At 36.5% G+C, this 17534-nt stretch overlaps 1 protein-coding gene across 14 annotated transcripts in view; it reads right to left on the bottom strand.

Annotated features, from left to right (window-relative positions):
- STS (steroid sulfatase) overlaps nucleotides 1–17534 on the bottom strand; it is a 105097-nt gene that overhangs the window by 59103 nt on the left and 28460 nt on the right. For all 14 annotated transcript variants that reach the window (XM_071747711.1, XM_071747700.1, XM_071747625.1 and 11 more), the window contains 2 exons: nucleotides 14121–14544; nucleotides 4479–4615 (listed from right to left, as the gene is read on the bottom strand). In XM_071747711.1, the coding sequence (XP_071603812.1) occupies nucleotides 4479–4615; nucleotides 14121–14544 (561 nt within the window). The remainder of the gene's footprint in view (nucleotides 1–4478; nucleotides 4616–14120; nucleotides 14545–17534) is intronic.

Raw genomic sequence — 17534 nt, 5'->3', positions numbered from 1 at the left:
ATAGATTTCAGATGAAACTCACCAATGCTATGTTGTTTCCCCAGAAAGAGAATGGTTACTGCTCAGATTATGAAAGAACATTAAAAAAACCCCAATGTCATGGCAGAATAACTTGAAATAAGGATCAAAAGAACATTTTAATTATTTTGTAATTAAAAACAATAAGTCAAGTTTAGGAGTCCATAGGTCTGTAAGTTTAAAATAGTTATTTTAAAATAAGAAAGAAATGCTTCTACTAAGAAACTGAAGACAGATCACATGCTATTATGAAGGAATATAAAAACTGAAAAGCTGAATGTCACATTGCCAAACCTCCCTGCTCAAGCAGAGCCTTTTGGAGCCCAGGATCACACACAAATGGCTTTTGAATATCTCCAAGAAGGCATACTCCATCATTTCCTTGGGCAACCTGTGCCACTGCTTTGGTTCCCCTAAGACTAAAAAAGTTCTTCCTGGCCTCCTGTGTCTCTGTGCCTATTCCTTCTTGTCACTGAGCCTAACCTCATCATCTTAGCATTTACCCTTCAGGTATTTATATACACCAATAAGATTTTCCCTCAACTTCATCTTCTCCAGGATAAGCAGAGCTCTAGTCCGAGATGTCTCAGCCTTTCCTCAAAGCAGAGATTCTCCATTCCCTTAATCTTCTTCATGACCTTTGCTGGACACTGTTGAGTAGCTCCATATTTCTCTTGTACTGGGGAGACACAGAACTACTCTCTCCATATAAAACCCTACCAGAGTTTTAAAGATGTCTGAAAACAAGTTGCATGTAATATGCATTGGGATTTATTTTCACTCTTTTTCTTCTTACCAACTAACATCAGGTGATCACAGTATTTTCTTGGGATAACTTGATCATAGGACAGGTCAAAAGATCATGGCAGAGAGGTTTTTTTTTTCATCTAGCAGGGCATTCACATCATAAAGATACAGAGACAATACCCCCACACTGCAGTTACCTAGCTTGCACAAGACTACAATTTCTGGGACTTTTTTACACTTAAACCACAGTTGTGACTGTTCCACACAGATTAAGAAGTGACATGTAGCTTTGCTACTGCTAATAGAAAAGTAAACAGCCATTTGCAAAACTGGTGTTGAATTAGTGTGCCTTCACACAACCTGCATACAAGTCCACAGGGGGCTCCAAAACTCTGCAGTGATCTGTTTTGTATTAAATTAGTGTAATGTAATTTACATCCAAAACGATTTCTAAACATGTCCATTCCTCTTCCTATGCTCAGTCAGGAATGAAGGAATTAAGGAAGGAAAGAAGGGAAGAAGGAAGAAAAGTTTAATATTACATTCATTCATTCATCATTTCTTTTTCCATTTTTAGACTGTAAGATTATTTCATCTGCTCTCATATGAATTGTAATTAATAGAATTAATAGGGTGCTTAGCCTACATTGAAAGAAAATTAATGTTATTAGGCAGAGAATAACTCTCTAAGTCATGTCACATGCAGCGACAGAAACTGAATTCTGTTATACACACATCAATATGTAGAAGCAGTAGACATTTGTAGTCCCAAAGCTAATCCAGACACTTTGTATTTTATTTTGTACTTTTGACATGGACTGTAACCATACTCCTCAGTATGGTTTTAACAAGTCACAAACATGAAATATTCTAAGAAGTATTTTACCCATGTGTCTTAGAGGTTTTTCTCCTTCTACCACAGACATTGCTTCATAATTGAATAATTGTCCAATTAGGTCAATGATTCTTAAAAAAATTAAAATGAAAAGGGAGAATTGTCTTTTATTTAGAATTCTCAATCTGAGTGCTGAGTGGAATTCTCTGTCTTAATAGAAAGGTGGTGGCTTTTCTTTTTCTCTTGCAATTCGTTGCTAAAGTCTTCTTTCGGATTCTCAGTGATCTCTCAAATCAGGAACAATATTCCATCTACATTTTGTGGTTCAATCTTCACATAACTTTTTCATTACCAGTACCTGACAGTCTAAACTTCTATCTTCTCTTTTTAATTTTTTTTTTTTTTTAATTCATCCATAAGGGTTTACCACAATATTTACCACCCAGCAGGTAACACATTGTGCATTTCTTTTAGAATTGAGATGAAACTGATCTTTCTTTTCCTACCAGATGCCAAACATTTCTGATGTTGTGCTTTTATGCAGTTTTTTTATACACTAACTTTTTCTTCCTACACTTACATTGCCTTTAATTATAAAGTTTTTGCAGAATATTGTTATTTCTGGGCTATTTTGTTCTTACTGCTCCTGCAAGTTAAATTCATCTAAGCATAAATACTATTTTCTCTCTAGTGAATGATAAAATTTCTCTTTGTGGAAAGCTTATGGTTTTCACATTTTCAGCTTTTTCAGACAATTCTGTGTAACTTTTTGACTGTTACATTTTCAGAGGCTTTCCAAGAAAATCAAGGTTACTAACATCAGCAGTGCAATGAATAAACCTACTTAGTTGATGTATTAAGATTAAAATGCTCAATGGAGGTTAATGGAAATTAGTAGTCCCTTCGATTGAAAAAAAAAAAAAAAACAAACAAAAAAACCCCAAACAAACCCATTAATAAACCCAAATAAACCCTTATATTATTCCTTCAGACTCCTTTAGAAATGTCAGCCATAACTTTTTTCCTATCATTCTAATAATGGAGGAGAAAGTAACAGAGGAAATAAACATCTTTTTTACCACCTGAAGCAAAAATGCAATCAGCCAAGTCTTACAAGACACAGGGGAAACCATGTAATCAGACCCCCAGCTCAAACAAAATTTGATGCTTGTATACTAGCTTCTGACAGATGAGGATCTGTTTTGTGATTAAGCCAGTTCCACTGTGTCTGATGAAATATATCCAGTATCTCATGTATCTTCCCTCTGAATCTGTTCAAAATTACTGTTATCACCACCGGATTTGTATCTACAGTTCTGTCCTACCGTTTGGTTTGCTTGACACATTTTCTAAGACCCTGTGGTTATTCTGTAACAGAGTACTGGTTTTCAATTTATTACCACCTCTGAACGTTTAAATAACTGAATCAGTAGCGTGTCAGCTACCTTGGTTTCCAGCTTGCAGTTTAAAGCCTGAAGCCACTCTCCTGAGGGAGGCAGCAAGAGGTAATGACAGCAGCAAGTGACCAATGAGGCTGGGACAAGCTAACTAGAACAGAACAGAAAACAAAGCAGTGAAATCAAGCACAGATGGTAAGAGAAGCACCAATGTTCAGAAGCTTACTACAATGTGTCTGCAAACAGAAATGACAGCACATGCATACATTTGCCTAATACAAGCACTTGATTGACTAAATGATGGTGCCCATTGACAGATGTGATAAAGGTTCAGGAGTAAAAGCCACTCTCTCATGACAAAACCTAACTCACAAAAATGTGGGGTTTTTGTTTAATAAACTTACCATTCACACTGAAAACACTTCCTACTAAGTGTATCACAGCTTCTCGCTTTCCCTATTTTTGGAAGTATTGCACTAACACATTACACATCAATAAAGGTACATGATGCCTTTTTTCCCCTAACTTCTACAACTGGACCTCTTGATACAAAATGCAAAGGAATGCACATTATGTTTAACTGCACATGCTTGCATAGTTTAAAAGTGTGTATGTCCCAAAGCTGAATATATGTTTATAGCAATTTAATACGGAAGTAGCATTTTCCTGCAGAAAGACAGCTTGCACTGAACTGTACTGAGAACAGAATCAATTTGGGCTAGATGGGAAGGAGGAATGTAAGCCCATCTTTAGCTCCTAATACTACTTTTCCAATGTGATTCTTCTAAAATATGACCTGTTAGTTGCTTTCACAAGTAATTATCTCTGGATTCCAAGTTACTCCAGTTCATCCAGAGATAAGGGAATCCTGTTGAAAGATTTAATGAACAATGGCTCTGCAGCCTCAGAGGGAATGAAAGGCTCTGAAGGGTGATTTTGTTGGGTTTTGGCTATTCTTCTTGAACAGAACTCCTCACCTGAGTGATTTCACTAGTTCAGAGAGTACACTAAAATAATTAGCAAATTGCTTTTGCTAGTAATGCATAATGTAGTCACTTTATTTGAAAATGCTTTTATATCAGTATCACACAGTCTCTTTTCAGGTTGGTACATTGTTTTTATGAGGACAACCTCCAGAGGCTAGATTCCATTCTGAAGCTCAGGAGATTGGATGTAACTACTTTGCTTCAAGTGTACACAATTGAGGTGTCCATACCTCTGCCAATTCCATGCTGTATGAACTGCCTTCACAGTCAAAGAAGAGAGCAGACATTCGTAGGACAGACTACATTTGATCATAAAGTAGATATTACAAGAGCTCAGATTATTGTGGCTTTTAAATTACTATTTTTTCTCCTAAGCATAAAGGATAGGTATGTCATACATACTGTAGACATCCAAATTCCTTAAGTCTGCTTTTGCTGGACATGAATAAAAATTTTCTATGAATTTCCTTGATGTTAAAAGTAGATGCAACATACCTACACTCCAGTCCATTTCCTCCACTGCATCCCCATATAGACCATGCTTGCTCTTTCCTTTGAAAGTTTTTGAAGCGTATAGAGCAGTATGGACGTGAAGATAAGAGAGGACAAGAAGAAATGGTGCATCAGTGTTCCTGGAAAAAAACAAAAAAAACCCAAACTATCAAACACTTTTTATTTTTTATAAAAAATTTTCCACAAAGGAATCTTTCTACAATACATCTAAAGAAACCAAACCAAAACAAAACAAACAATCTTGAACACACACAGAGTAAAAATGTCTTTCTGGACTATATACAGAATTGAAAACAGAAATAAGAAACAAAATCGAAATACTCTTTGCTATATATATTGAAAGAGGACTTCCTTAAAGTCAAGAACCTAGAAGTTTCTGGCTACAGAAACATGTCTCTTCATTTAGAAGTACATATTTAAAAGCCCGAATGCAATTGATATTCAAAAACACTACATATATATGTGAAACAAAATTGTCTTCACAATGTCGTAGGGAAGCTGACTAGATTATTATGAGGACCAGGGTCAAACATACCAGAATGACACTAAAATAAATCAACCATACTAGTACTTTACCTCCTTTATCCTGTACTAAGATGTATAACCAAATCTTCTGTCAGTCTCTGTGTCTTTGCATGTGATCAATATGACACTACAAATATGTTTTACCAAAGAATATGTAATGTCAAAGTAGATACTAGTAGAAACAAATATTTTCCTCTCACAGTAATGAATAGTCTCCATTGTCTTCAGTCTATTTCCTGAACAGATACAAAAGAAAGAGTGCAATAAATAGACTCTCATTTTGATGGTATTTATAATCAGTTTGAGCAGGCTGTGCATTCACAGCTCAAGTAAGAACTTTTTCTTATGCATTATTTATAGAGCTTTACTTAAAATTGTGCAGTACTAGCCAAATTTACTGCTATACACTTGATCAGCATTTGTAGTACATGATGCATGTTGTAAATATCAGTTGAGTCACAAAAGCACTCTTCAGAACCTTGTCCGTACCTCATTTAAAAACACACAGCTAATTACAAAGTATTTTTCGCTTTAATTTAAACATATTTTTCCCTCACCAGTATGTGGTGGATAGTACTTTTGATTCACATCAACAGCAGTTAATTATTTCACGTTTTGACAGAATCACAGAATTACTGAGGCTGGAAAAGACCTCTGAGGTCATCAAGTCTAGCCCATGACCTAACACTGCCACATTGGCTAGATCATGGCACTAAGTGCCACATCCAGACTTTCCTTAAACACATCCAGGGATGGTGACTCTATCATGTCCCTGGGCAGTCCATTCCAAAGTCTGATCACCCTCTCCAGAAGGAATTTCTTTCTGATATCCAATCTAAACCTCTCCTGATGCAGCTTCAGGCTCTGCCCTCTCATCCTGTCACTCACTGCCTGGGAGAAGAGCCCGACCCCCACCTGACTGCAACCTCCCTTCAGGGAGTTGTAGAGAGTGATAAGTTCCCCCTGAGTCTCCTCCTCTCCAGGCTAAATAATCCCAGCATTCTCAGCCTCTCCTCCTAAGACTTTCCCCCTACTCCCTTCACCAGACTCCTTGCCCTCCTCTGGACCAGTTCCAGCACCTCAGTCTCATTCTTGAAGTGAGGGTCCCAGAACTGGACACAGTACTCAATGTGAGGCCTCACCAGTGCTGAGTACAAGGGGAGAATTCCATCCCTGGTCCTGCTGGCCACACTGTTCCTGACACAAGCCAGGATGCCATGGGCCTTTCGGGCCACCTGGGCACCCTGCTGGCTCATGTTCACCTGGCTGCCAACCAGTACTCCCAGGTCCCTCTCTGCTGGGCTGCTCTCCAGCCTCTCTTCCCCCAGGCTGTAGCACTGCATGGGGTTACTGTGGCCAAAGTGTAGGACCCTGCACTTGGTCTTGTTGAACTTCATGCCCCTGGCCTTGGCCCATCCACCCAGCCTGTCCAGGTCCTTCTGCAGCCTCTTCCTACCCTCCAGCGGATCGACATTCACCTCCAGTTTGGTGTCATCTGTGAATTTACTGAGAGCAGACTCAATCCCATTATCCAGGTTGCCCATAAAGACATCGAGGGAAGGAACAAGACGACATGCACTTAAAAACTTAAAATGAAAACATTTCTAACCTTTAGAACTTGAAAACAAGTCTTTTAATAAAAGGGACTAATATGATATCAATACTTTACTCTCAAGGAAAAATAAGTAAGTTTAACCTTGTATACTTATGATCCATTTTTCCTCTCCTCGGTTGGATCTGTTTTTCCATCAAGTTGCATGGTTGAACCTTTCTTTTTTATTGGCATAGAATGCAATACATAAACTCAAAATGGGAACATTTTATCTATATTACTTCACTGGATAAATGTGTTTCTGACCAGGATTTCTTCTTCGTAAAAAGTTTTTCCTTTTTTTAGAAAAAAAGGTAGAATAAATAAAACAATTATTTGAATTGCCTTAAAATATTTCTGCACGTGTCCCTGTGTTATTTCAGTTTTATAAAGTACGATTTTAAAAAATAAATTAAATATTTTTCAGAAAAGATACTTTCTATTAAGTTGTTTGTCATACAAGTGAGAACCTTTCATTAGTGTGGCACCAAATATCATAAAATTTCTGACTCAATTAAAAAGACTGAAAATGTCAGCACTCCAAGTAAAATAATGTATATTTATGTTTAATATTTCATATGTATATTAATGTAGCACTGACCTTTAATTAAAGAACATCTCTCCAAGGCAGCTCATTTTTGTTTTACAACCTGAGTTTTTTTACTGCATATGATTAGCTTTGATTTTTCCTTTAAACACAGTTCACTGAATTGAGAGCAATATACAAATGTAAGGGGGAAAAACCACAAAAATATACTTTGTTTTGCAGGTACTGTTTACTTTTCATGAAAACTGCCTCGTTCTAATGTCAAAGAGATAGTGAATACTTCCAAATGTATATCTGTATGGCTAAAGGTGAGTATCAAAAGCCTCCACTTCAAATGTTATTTTCAAGGGATAAAAGAATCACAGAATCATCTGGGTTGGAAAGGACTTCTGAGATCATTAAGTCCAACCCTTAACAAGTCCAACAACTCAGGTTTGTTTTTTTTTTAAACAGAATTGACACAAAGATCTAACTTTTCATGAAGAGTCATTGAATCAATGATTGATATAGATGGGCACTACATCATTCTCTTCTTTGCAACTCAAATTGACAGGTTCTGATTGGCAGCTTGCTGTCAGGTAGAGAAGTGTCTTACCTATTAATACCCTACAAAAGCTCACAGGTAACTATTTATTTCCTGCCAAAACTCTTGGAGGAGAATCATAATGGACTACTTTTGCCATGACCTTGAAAATGGAATGAAAATATCTCCTAGGAAGCAATAAAGAAATTTGACAATAACAGCTTAACTCCTGAACCTCTTCAGTAAATAGATCCTTCAAAATTTCCTTGCCACTATTTTTTACACAGTTCAAACACATAGAAACTTCAGTTTCAAGAGATCTGGGATTTACTTGCTCAAATGTAGTATAATTTTTTATCCTAACATGAATCAGTATCTTTTCAATACCCTGACTAGCCAGAAAGATTGCACACATTTGACATAAGACTCTCCTTAATGTATGCTCAACTGATTTTGGAAACCTTGGAATTCATCACATTTCTGATAACTCCTCTGCACTGCATAATACCAGGTTGTTCCTTTTTAAGGATAGAATACTTTACATTACTCAAGGATTAGGATGAGGCTCGAGCTGTAAAACAGTGCTTTAAATGGGTGAGAGTAAAGCACAAGTGATCTTTGTACTTCAAATGAGTTTTCTTTCCTCCAATTTTGCTTTAAATATTTTCTGCACTGACAATTCTTTGGGTGCTTCTGTTTGCTTTTCTGTATATCTATGTTAACCTCAGACCACTCCAGCAGAGCAAGAGGTGGGTCTCCAAAATTTTTGGCTTGAAGTTGTCGAATGAAACTGAGATTTCAAGTACGATTCCATAAGGGAAATGAGGTGGGAACATGACAGGGTTTTGTTTTACTTTTTCACAATAAATACCAGATTAACATTTAAAATATTGGACAAGTACATCTTTATGAACAACTTTTTTTTTTGCTAGGTATGAAACTATCCTCCCATTCTAGCATAAAGTAGATACTTTTACCCCATTAAAGAACTATATCCTCCATACTAGTGAAGGTGTTTTGATTCTGTGCTAAAATGTGCTAATGTGCTAATTTTGTGCTAAGATAATCCCAAAAATCTTATATATTCAAGATAATTCATCTGTAAGATCAAAGTAGCCTACAAAGAACTATCTGAAATAGATACTTTGTCCTACAAGCTAGATTTCATTTTGTTCTGATAAGTAACAGTGCCAAAAAGCTTGCTAGTATAAATTAATCTATCAATGGATATTTCATACTCTTTAAACCACAAATTTTATATTTCAAAATTTTTCAAAATCAGAAAAAAGAACTATAGGCTACCTGGGGGTAACTTATCAAAACCAGAAAAGGTGTTGAATATGGAATGAGAAAAGGAAATAAAAAAAAAATGTGGAAAAACTAACTTTTTCCAGAAGCTATTAAAAGTGCAATGTTTCTACAGTACCTCAATTTGTGAAATGATTCTTCCATGCAAATAGCCAAGATATATCTCTAATTTCATACCTATTTCATCCTTTAATTGTTTATATATACAGTTCATATGTGCTTTTATTTCTTTTGTATATAACATTTTTTTCTCCCTTAAAAAGTCAACTCCTGTAAGCACATGAAAAAGAAGAAATTTCTCACCTACTACATATCAAGTCCCTCTCCACCACAAAACTTTGGATCCCAGTTTACAGATCTACTGCTTCTAAAAACTGTTCCATTTACAATGCAATCTGTCACTCATCACATTCTTAAGATGACTTAAACAACTAACCCTTTCTATTTCAGGTGACCTTAAAGTATACGAAAAAATATGTTAGCTCTTCTTTTCAAAAGGAACAAGAAGAAGGGTGAGAAAAAGTCAGTAGATTTGTTCTGGCTTGTACGTTTCTATCCTTTTTTAATATATCTGCACATATACATTACATGAATACAAGGACACAAAAACTCTTCCCCATAATTTGTGCTTTGATGTAAATTATGGAGACTCTTCTTGTAGGTTGCATAAACCCACTTGATTTTAGAAGTCTGACTCCAGTGCAACATTCCAACTGCCTGATCTGGAGACCTAATATATATGGAAAACCTTAAACCACAGCCTGCTGGATTAGATGAAAATTAATATGAATATGTGTTTCAAGAACTGAAATAGAATAGAATAGGTGAAAAGAAAATAAAGAATATATAAACTATCATTAAAAAATGTGAACATTATGGCTATGAGATCTATGACTGAAAAAAATAGATCTGTATGAAAATTACTCAGTATCATCTCTAGCATAGCTTTTGGATACAACCATGTCTGTATGCAAATTCTGTTTTTCAGAAGTTATATTTCATTAGTATTTATTTTTCAAAATATTGTGATCAGCCATCAGCTATTGTCAGAGAGGTACTCTGTAGTAAAGAGTGGTACTTTTCTCTTGTTAATTTCTGATATGTTAAAAACAGGTCTCAGGCATTTGCCAAATTTGGATTTTCTGTGCAGCTGGTCATTAAAGGACACATTGAAGACACATGAGTGACAATCACGTTGAACTTGACATGAAATAATTAGCATCCATTTGACTTTCAAATAGATTGTAATGTCTAGAGTCTGTTCTGCTAGGTTTGTAATATTACACACTTGCTCTTGGGAAAAAGTAATTAAAATTAACATACACTGATCTTACCTGCCCACTAATAATTAGGGCAAGTGCCTAAATTAGCATTTGTTTTCACACACTGGATCTGACACTCTGTAACTGTATATTGGATATATTCTTTTCCAGTGCCATCCATTCTGAAATTGTATATAGTATATATTCTTCTCCAGTGTCATTACTGAGCATTAAATATTGTATCTGCTCTTTATCAATCTGCCTAGGAACAAATGAAAACACTAATACACATATCATAGACTAAGGAAGAAGGAATACAATATCACCTCTCCAAAAAAAAGAGCAAAGTACAACAGCACATATTTACATGTTATGAAGAATCACAGAACTGTCACAGTTGGAAAAGACCTGTAAGATCACCAACTCCAACCATCAAGAAATTATAAGACTTGAAAATATAAAATCTAGTTATTATATACCTGGTAAAAAGTCATAAAGCTGACAACACTGAGAAATAGCTGGAAAAGAGAATAATGTCAGGAAGTTCGTTGCACAAACTCTGAAGAACTTTATAAAAGTAATACAGATAATTTTTATATTAAACTTATTTAAATAAAATTATGGTGGAAATGGTGTATATATATATATGCATTCATACATATTACATAAATAGAGGATAAAAGGGCTATATAGGAAATTGTATATCTAGTTATTTTTAGGTTGATGATAAAATGTATTAAGAATCAGTTATGGTGAAGTATTCTTAGTTCCTCAGAGTTGTTTGAACTCTGGTATATTTGTGCAGAGGGATAACTGGTGTATAGGGCTAAGCTTGCCACAAATTGCATTTTCTAAACAAACAATCAAAAAAATCATAGAATCATAGAATTGGCTGGGTTGGAAGGGACCTCAGAGATCATCAAGTCCAACCCTTGATCCACTATCGCTGCAGTTACCAGACCATGGCACTGAGTGCCACATCCAGTCTCTTTTTAAATATCTCCAGGGATGGAGAATCCACCACTTCCTGGGGCAGCCCATTCCAATGTCTGATCATCCTCTCAGCAAAGAAATTCTTTCTAATGTCCAACCTAAGCCTCCCCCGGCACAACTTGAGACCGTGCCCTCTTGTCTTGCTGAGGGTTGCCTGGCGCAGGACCCGGCACTTGGCCTTGTTGAACCTCATCCCATTGGAATCAGCCCAACTCTCCAGTCTGTCCAGGTCCCTCTGCAGAGCCCTCCTGCCTTCCAGCTGCTCGACACTCACCCCCAGCTTAGTGTCATCTGCAAATTTGCTGATGATGGACTCAATCCCCAGTTAAATAGAACTGGCCCCAGCACTGATCCCTGGAGGACACCACTGGTGAGCGGCCGCCAACTGGATGCAGCACCATTCACCACCACTCTCTAGGGGCCTCCAGCCAGTTCCTAACCCAGCACAGGGTGCTCCCGTCCAAGCTGTGGGCTGACAGCTTTTTCAGGAGAATGCTGTGGGAGACAGTGTCGAAGGCTTTGCTGAAGTCCAGGTAGACCCCATCCACAGCCTTCCCCTCATCCACCAGGCCGGTCACCTGATCATAAAAGGAAATCAGTTGGTCAGGCAGGACCTGCCCTTCCTAAACGCATGCTGGCTGGGTCTGATCCCTTGCCCATCCTGCAGGTGCTGTGTGATTGCACTGAGGATGATTTGCTACATAACCCTGCCAGGCACTGAGGTCAGGCTGACGGGCCTGTAGTTTTCCAGGTTCTCCTTCCGGCCCTTTTTGTGCATTGGCGTGACATTCGCCAACTTCCAGTCATCTGGGATGTCCCCAGACATCCTGTATAACAAATCAAGGATTGAGTCAAACGTGTAGCTAAAGGAGGGTTGATGGAGACTCCTCGCATGACAAGAATACTCTGGAGCAACCGTGGCCTCCAAAAACCTGGTGGTCCTTCACATAGGAGTGGCAAATGTCCCATGGCTGCTGCATCCTGGGTGCTTCTTGATAACCATTCCCCTAAAAATGGTCAGGGTCAGCTGACTAGTCATAAAACCAATGCTCTATTGGTACACTGGAGCTGACAGGTATAATCCATATAATGTCAGAACCAGAACACTACTATACGGAACAGATGAGATCAGTGAATATTAATCTTATTACTCCTGTCCCCAGAAGCAAGCTTTATAGTCATAAACTTTGCATGCGACTTCCCTACAGGGCATAGTTAACATTGTTCAAAAGCCCTAATTGCTTCTCAATACTTTAATGTGCTTGGATATTCTTTAATTTAACATTGACTCTGAGTTGTCTGGATTATAATTCTAACTGTAATTTTAGCATTCGTGTAACAAAGTTTATTGTAATTTATGAATATGTGCTATTGAACCTTGTCTTAACTTAACATAACTTTTGTCTGGAAACTACAGAGAGAGAGCTGGGGCCAAGTGCCCCAGTAAAAAGTAAGCTCCAATGACTTACATATCTTATTTTGCCAGCTCTAAACACTAAGCTGTAAAATAACACTGTGTACATTAACAATATTAACAGAGTTACAACAGTTACTAGTTTTCTAGCTCTGATTTCTAATCTTGAATTCAACAGTTCTAGGGATATGATTAAACTAATATTACATCGAAATCAATAGAGCATTCAGAGATATTAAAAAAAAATAATAATGAATCATTATAGGCTCATTACATACTTGTAAATCTCAGAAGAACCTGACAGCATATAGTTAATGTACTTAAGATTCTTTCTAAATCACCAAGTACTTGGTGACAAAGCAAATAACCCCAGAATAATTTCCAAAGGACGAGGGGGGTGTGTGTATCTCTAGTAAACAAAGTACTTCACTGTTACTTACACTACTGATGAGACAACATCTTTACATCTATCACCAGCACCAACAGGAAATAAAGATGCTTCAGTTTACTTATAAACACTCATGAGAATGCTGACTGCTGGGAAGACTTAGAGAAATTTGAAATGAAAACATTTCATTTTGATATGAGGAATAGAGATGGCCACATTAAGTATTTATAACGATAGAAACAACAGAAAAAAAGCTGTATGACATCAAGATTTTAGGTAAATATTTTTTGTCGATAACAGTCTTGCTGATTACTGTATGCAGTCCCTGAGTCTTAAGTCTTAGAACATGTTTCAAAGGCAACCAAGAAAAATACTTGGGCAGATTTTTCTCAAACACATTGATTTATATTCAAATATGAAATCTCTACTTTTATTATTTGATCCAAATAAAAGCCCTGTGGTGAAAATTACACCAAAGTAGCTAAATTTGCAAAAAATGAAGAATGATTTAGGATGATTCTGTACTTCCAATCTCTAGGTCACCCAATGTGATGGCTGTTAAAAAGTCACTGCTTTCAAAAAATCCCATATACTTCTCCATTTCAAAATGAATCTGGCATAACCGTGGAGGCAAGTAACTTGTCAGTATTTTACATCGGCCATATGAATGCCATTTGATAGATGCATCCAATCAATGATGAACAGTTCTCCATTACAGAAAAGTCATAGATTAGGACTCTGCACTGTACTTTCACATAATTAAGTCAAATCACATAAAAATTTTCATATTTCAAGTTACATGATATTCTCAAGAATGAAAGCCCTAAAAAAGTTGGGTGCTTTTTCAATATTTTTCTAAAGAATGTAAACACAAATAGATTTTAATTTCTATGGAGAGAAAAATTATATACCATATAGAAAAAAAAAGTTGCTGCCACTAAAAAACTTAACTTCAGTCATTTTTCAAGGAAAAAAAATAAACAGATGATGCCCACCAGTTGTTTTTATTTCCATTTTTTCAAAACCATCACCACTGTGAATTACATTAACTTACAACAGAGACAGAAACCTACCTTCCTATAAACTGCACAGCTTCCTTTGTCAGTCTCTGAGTAAGGTTGTCATAGGATAGTGGTTGCTGGATAATCTGATGATCCCTCATTAAGAAGCAGTTCAAGTGTCGAAAATGGTAAAAGAAAAAAATCAAACCCGCAAGTGAAAGAGCTGTTATTACCAAGCAGTAACCCAGTGCTTGGAAAGGTACTTTGAGCAGGCCAATGTATTGCACTATTGCCAAACAGACCAGGGTGATTCCAGCAATTTGGATTGGGATCACGAGGGATTTCTGAACCCCTTTTAAAAACACGCTGCCTTGGCCAGGTCTGCAGTCTCTAAGGTTGGTCACGGGGAGCCCATAAAAGTAATCAAATCCATGACTGAGGGGGTGGTGACAGAAGTCATTATTGCTTTCACAGTTCATCCCCAGATGCCACTTTCCTACAAAGAGACAAGGACAGGGAGTATTTCTGTAGTTAAATCATCAAATTTATAATGTGTGCTATTCCAAACATGAAACTGTCACCATCTGACTGATACCACCAGCACCAGCATTTATTGTGCAGATCCCTATTTTCTATCTAATCTTTCTTTATGCCTTCATTAAAGACTTTGTCTTGTGTCTGCCTATTTTTAGCTAGGAATAGGTTGGCACAACTCCTGATGGAGACCATTAAACTCTGAGTAGGCTAGCAGGTTACTGAAGAGCAAAAGTCCTAAGAGATAACTTTGAAAATGAAGCCTTTGTGAATGTGTAGTTAAGTAGTCATAAAAAACACCATTCTGTAGAGGCTGCTGCTTTCCTAGGAAGAGACAATATGGAGTTACAAAACATCTTTTCTGAATTTTTTCTGGCAAATTAGTCACACTGGACTAGCTAAAAAAAAACAACCAACCAAGCAAGTAGTAGCAAACAGGAAATAAAGCAAGAATAGTGAAATAACCAAGGAATTTAATATTTATGTGATTGCAAAACCTCTGAAATTGCAGATTTCTCTCACTGTATACATATTTAGCAATTGAGATTATTTTTTATTTATATCTATTTAAGAAAAAAGGAAATTACTGCCAAATACTATCACTCACAGAATTCTGTCTCACTAGGAAGTCATTGTAATTCTGAAATAATGTTGGACACTGACTGGAACAAGAAAACAGCAAGGTTTTTTTGCATTATAGCAGCTTAAGCTATGTTCATGCTGATTACAGTACTAAGATAATTTGTTCTTTGACTCAGGTACAACCCCTTACCATATGGTTATGCATCCCTTACTGCAACAAACCTATTTGGTAGGTGTTATTTAAATTCACATGCATAATTAAGAAAAAAAAAATCATATTCAGTAAAGCCTGTTTGAAAAAAACATGTCTAGGGCTCTGGTCTTTGGTCTGAGCAATGAAATGTGTTTAATATTTGACAAAACACGTCACCCTTGACAAAACAGATGACACTAAATATTGCTGGACTAAACTTTCTTTGTTTATTCTGAATCAAATACATAATAATGACAGTATAATAAAAAAAAAAACAAACACCAGGAACCCACTGAGTCCTCAACCTCATAACCGAGCCCAAAGGAATTTGAAATATTTTGTTACAGAGGATTCAGAATACCCATGGTAGAAATACATGGAAGGAAAAGAGCATATATAGAATTTTTCCCTTTCCAGGGGAAAGCTTTTGCACATCTGTAAGAAAGATCTTTGATGCAGGCAGTCCTGAGTATCTTCTGGACAGCAGTATATACATCCTGTATTTCTGCCTTTGACAATGAAAATTTCAGATACCACAGTACCAAACAGGTGAAGATAGGGGGTCAGCTCTAACTTTTTTAAACAGTACCTAGCGAATGGTCTCAGTTTCATTATTTCTCTTTCACAAGTGACAGAACTAAAGTATGAGATGGAAATGTTGTGTGTCTAAGAAAAGGGGGAGAAAAATATCACAGAAATCTTGAGCCTAACTTAATGCTTAGTTGGGTCCAGTTCTCCTCATAGCTGTGTTGATGGTCTTAGACTAGAAATATCTTTTACAAAAACAGCAATGCAGATCACTGTGTTGAATATTTAAATGTTATAATGGTAATATAAAAGGCTAAGTAAGACTGCAACTGTGAAATTTCATTCTCAACAAGCAAAGATACAGATTATGGAAAACCAATGCTTCAGTGTTTTCTTTTAAAAGTCATAAAATAAGACTGTCTTTATGGAACAGTCATAAAGCTAGATGTGTAGCAAGGTGAGCATGAAGCAACTCTCATCAAATTAGATAACTGAAATAAATGTAGCAGTAGTAACAATTAATCATAAATAATTTAAAAGCTCTAGTTTTTAAATTTTGCTCCTATTTGTCAATCTGAAACCACCTATAATTCAGTGGAAAAATATGAAAAAGAAATTAAAAAGAGTTATATATACGTTCATGGTAATTTATTATGACATAGAAAAGTTTGTTTAAACTGGATCTCAATAGAACTAGACACTGCAAGCCAGGACAGAAGAGCCAGGGAAAACATAGGACCTATTTTTATCGAAAGAATTTTAGCAAGCACAACAAATTGCTCGATGTCAAGGTGAACCTGAGCCTCAGAAAAAGTTATGTTCAGAAACAACTTAAGCAAAAAAAAAAAAAAACAAAACAAAACCACAGACAGAAAGTTAGCTGGGAAAAAGCAATGGAAGCACTGGTAGAAGCACTGGTTCACATTACATGGATTGCTGTGAAGGAAGGACACGATTGCCAGTCTCAAATGGCTGCCAAGGCAGAGGACTTTGATCCAGTGCTATTCCGAAAAAAACAAGTAATGACCGGGTCTGCAACATGTGTTTTGTTCCCTTCTTGTGTCAATAACCCCTGCCTTAAGCTAGTGTTTCAACAGGTTACTGAAATGTTCTGTATTCTCTGGGACCCTTCTGAATTGGAGAGCAGTGCAAAATGATCTCTCTCTTTTACAAGTGAAGCTTCACTTTTACAAGTGAAGTATGGATACTTCACACAGAATCTTAAGCATTTCAGCAGTTCCTACATAGTTTTTGAGATACATTTATGCTGTTAATTGTAAATTATTAGCACCTTCAGATTTTTAGGCCTAGGCTTTTTTTCCCCCCTCTCCTTTGGTGACAATTAAGATTTCTGCAGGGCAAAAGCAATGCAATGAAAGGCAAGTGGAACAGAGCTAGAGTCTTATTCAGGCAACAAACATCATTACAAATTAGAACCCAGAATACTGGAAAGGCTGCAAAAACCTCTACTTTTCCCTCAGACATTTGAAAAGGGAGTATTAGGAAGACTGACTTGTATATAATGATATATATCTTTTGGTATGATTTTGTGTCTTCAGACAAATGAAAGTACAATGAAAGATGCAGAGCAAGATGCAAACAGAAATATTTTATATGCTAAAAGAAGTATATTTATTTTAAGTATACAG

The sequence above is a fragment of the Heliangelus exortis genome, chromosome 1 (assembly GCF_036169615.1).
Source record: "Heliangelus exortis chromosome 1, bHelExo1.hap1, whole genome shotgun sequence".
In the NCBI taxonomy this organism is placed as follows: domain Eukaryota; kingdom Metazoa; phylum Chordata; class Aves; order Apodiformes; family Trochilidae; genus Heliangelus; species Heliangelus exortis.
Note: the sequence above shows the minus strand (reverse complement) of the source record. Positions and strands in the feature narration are given on the sequence as shown.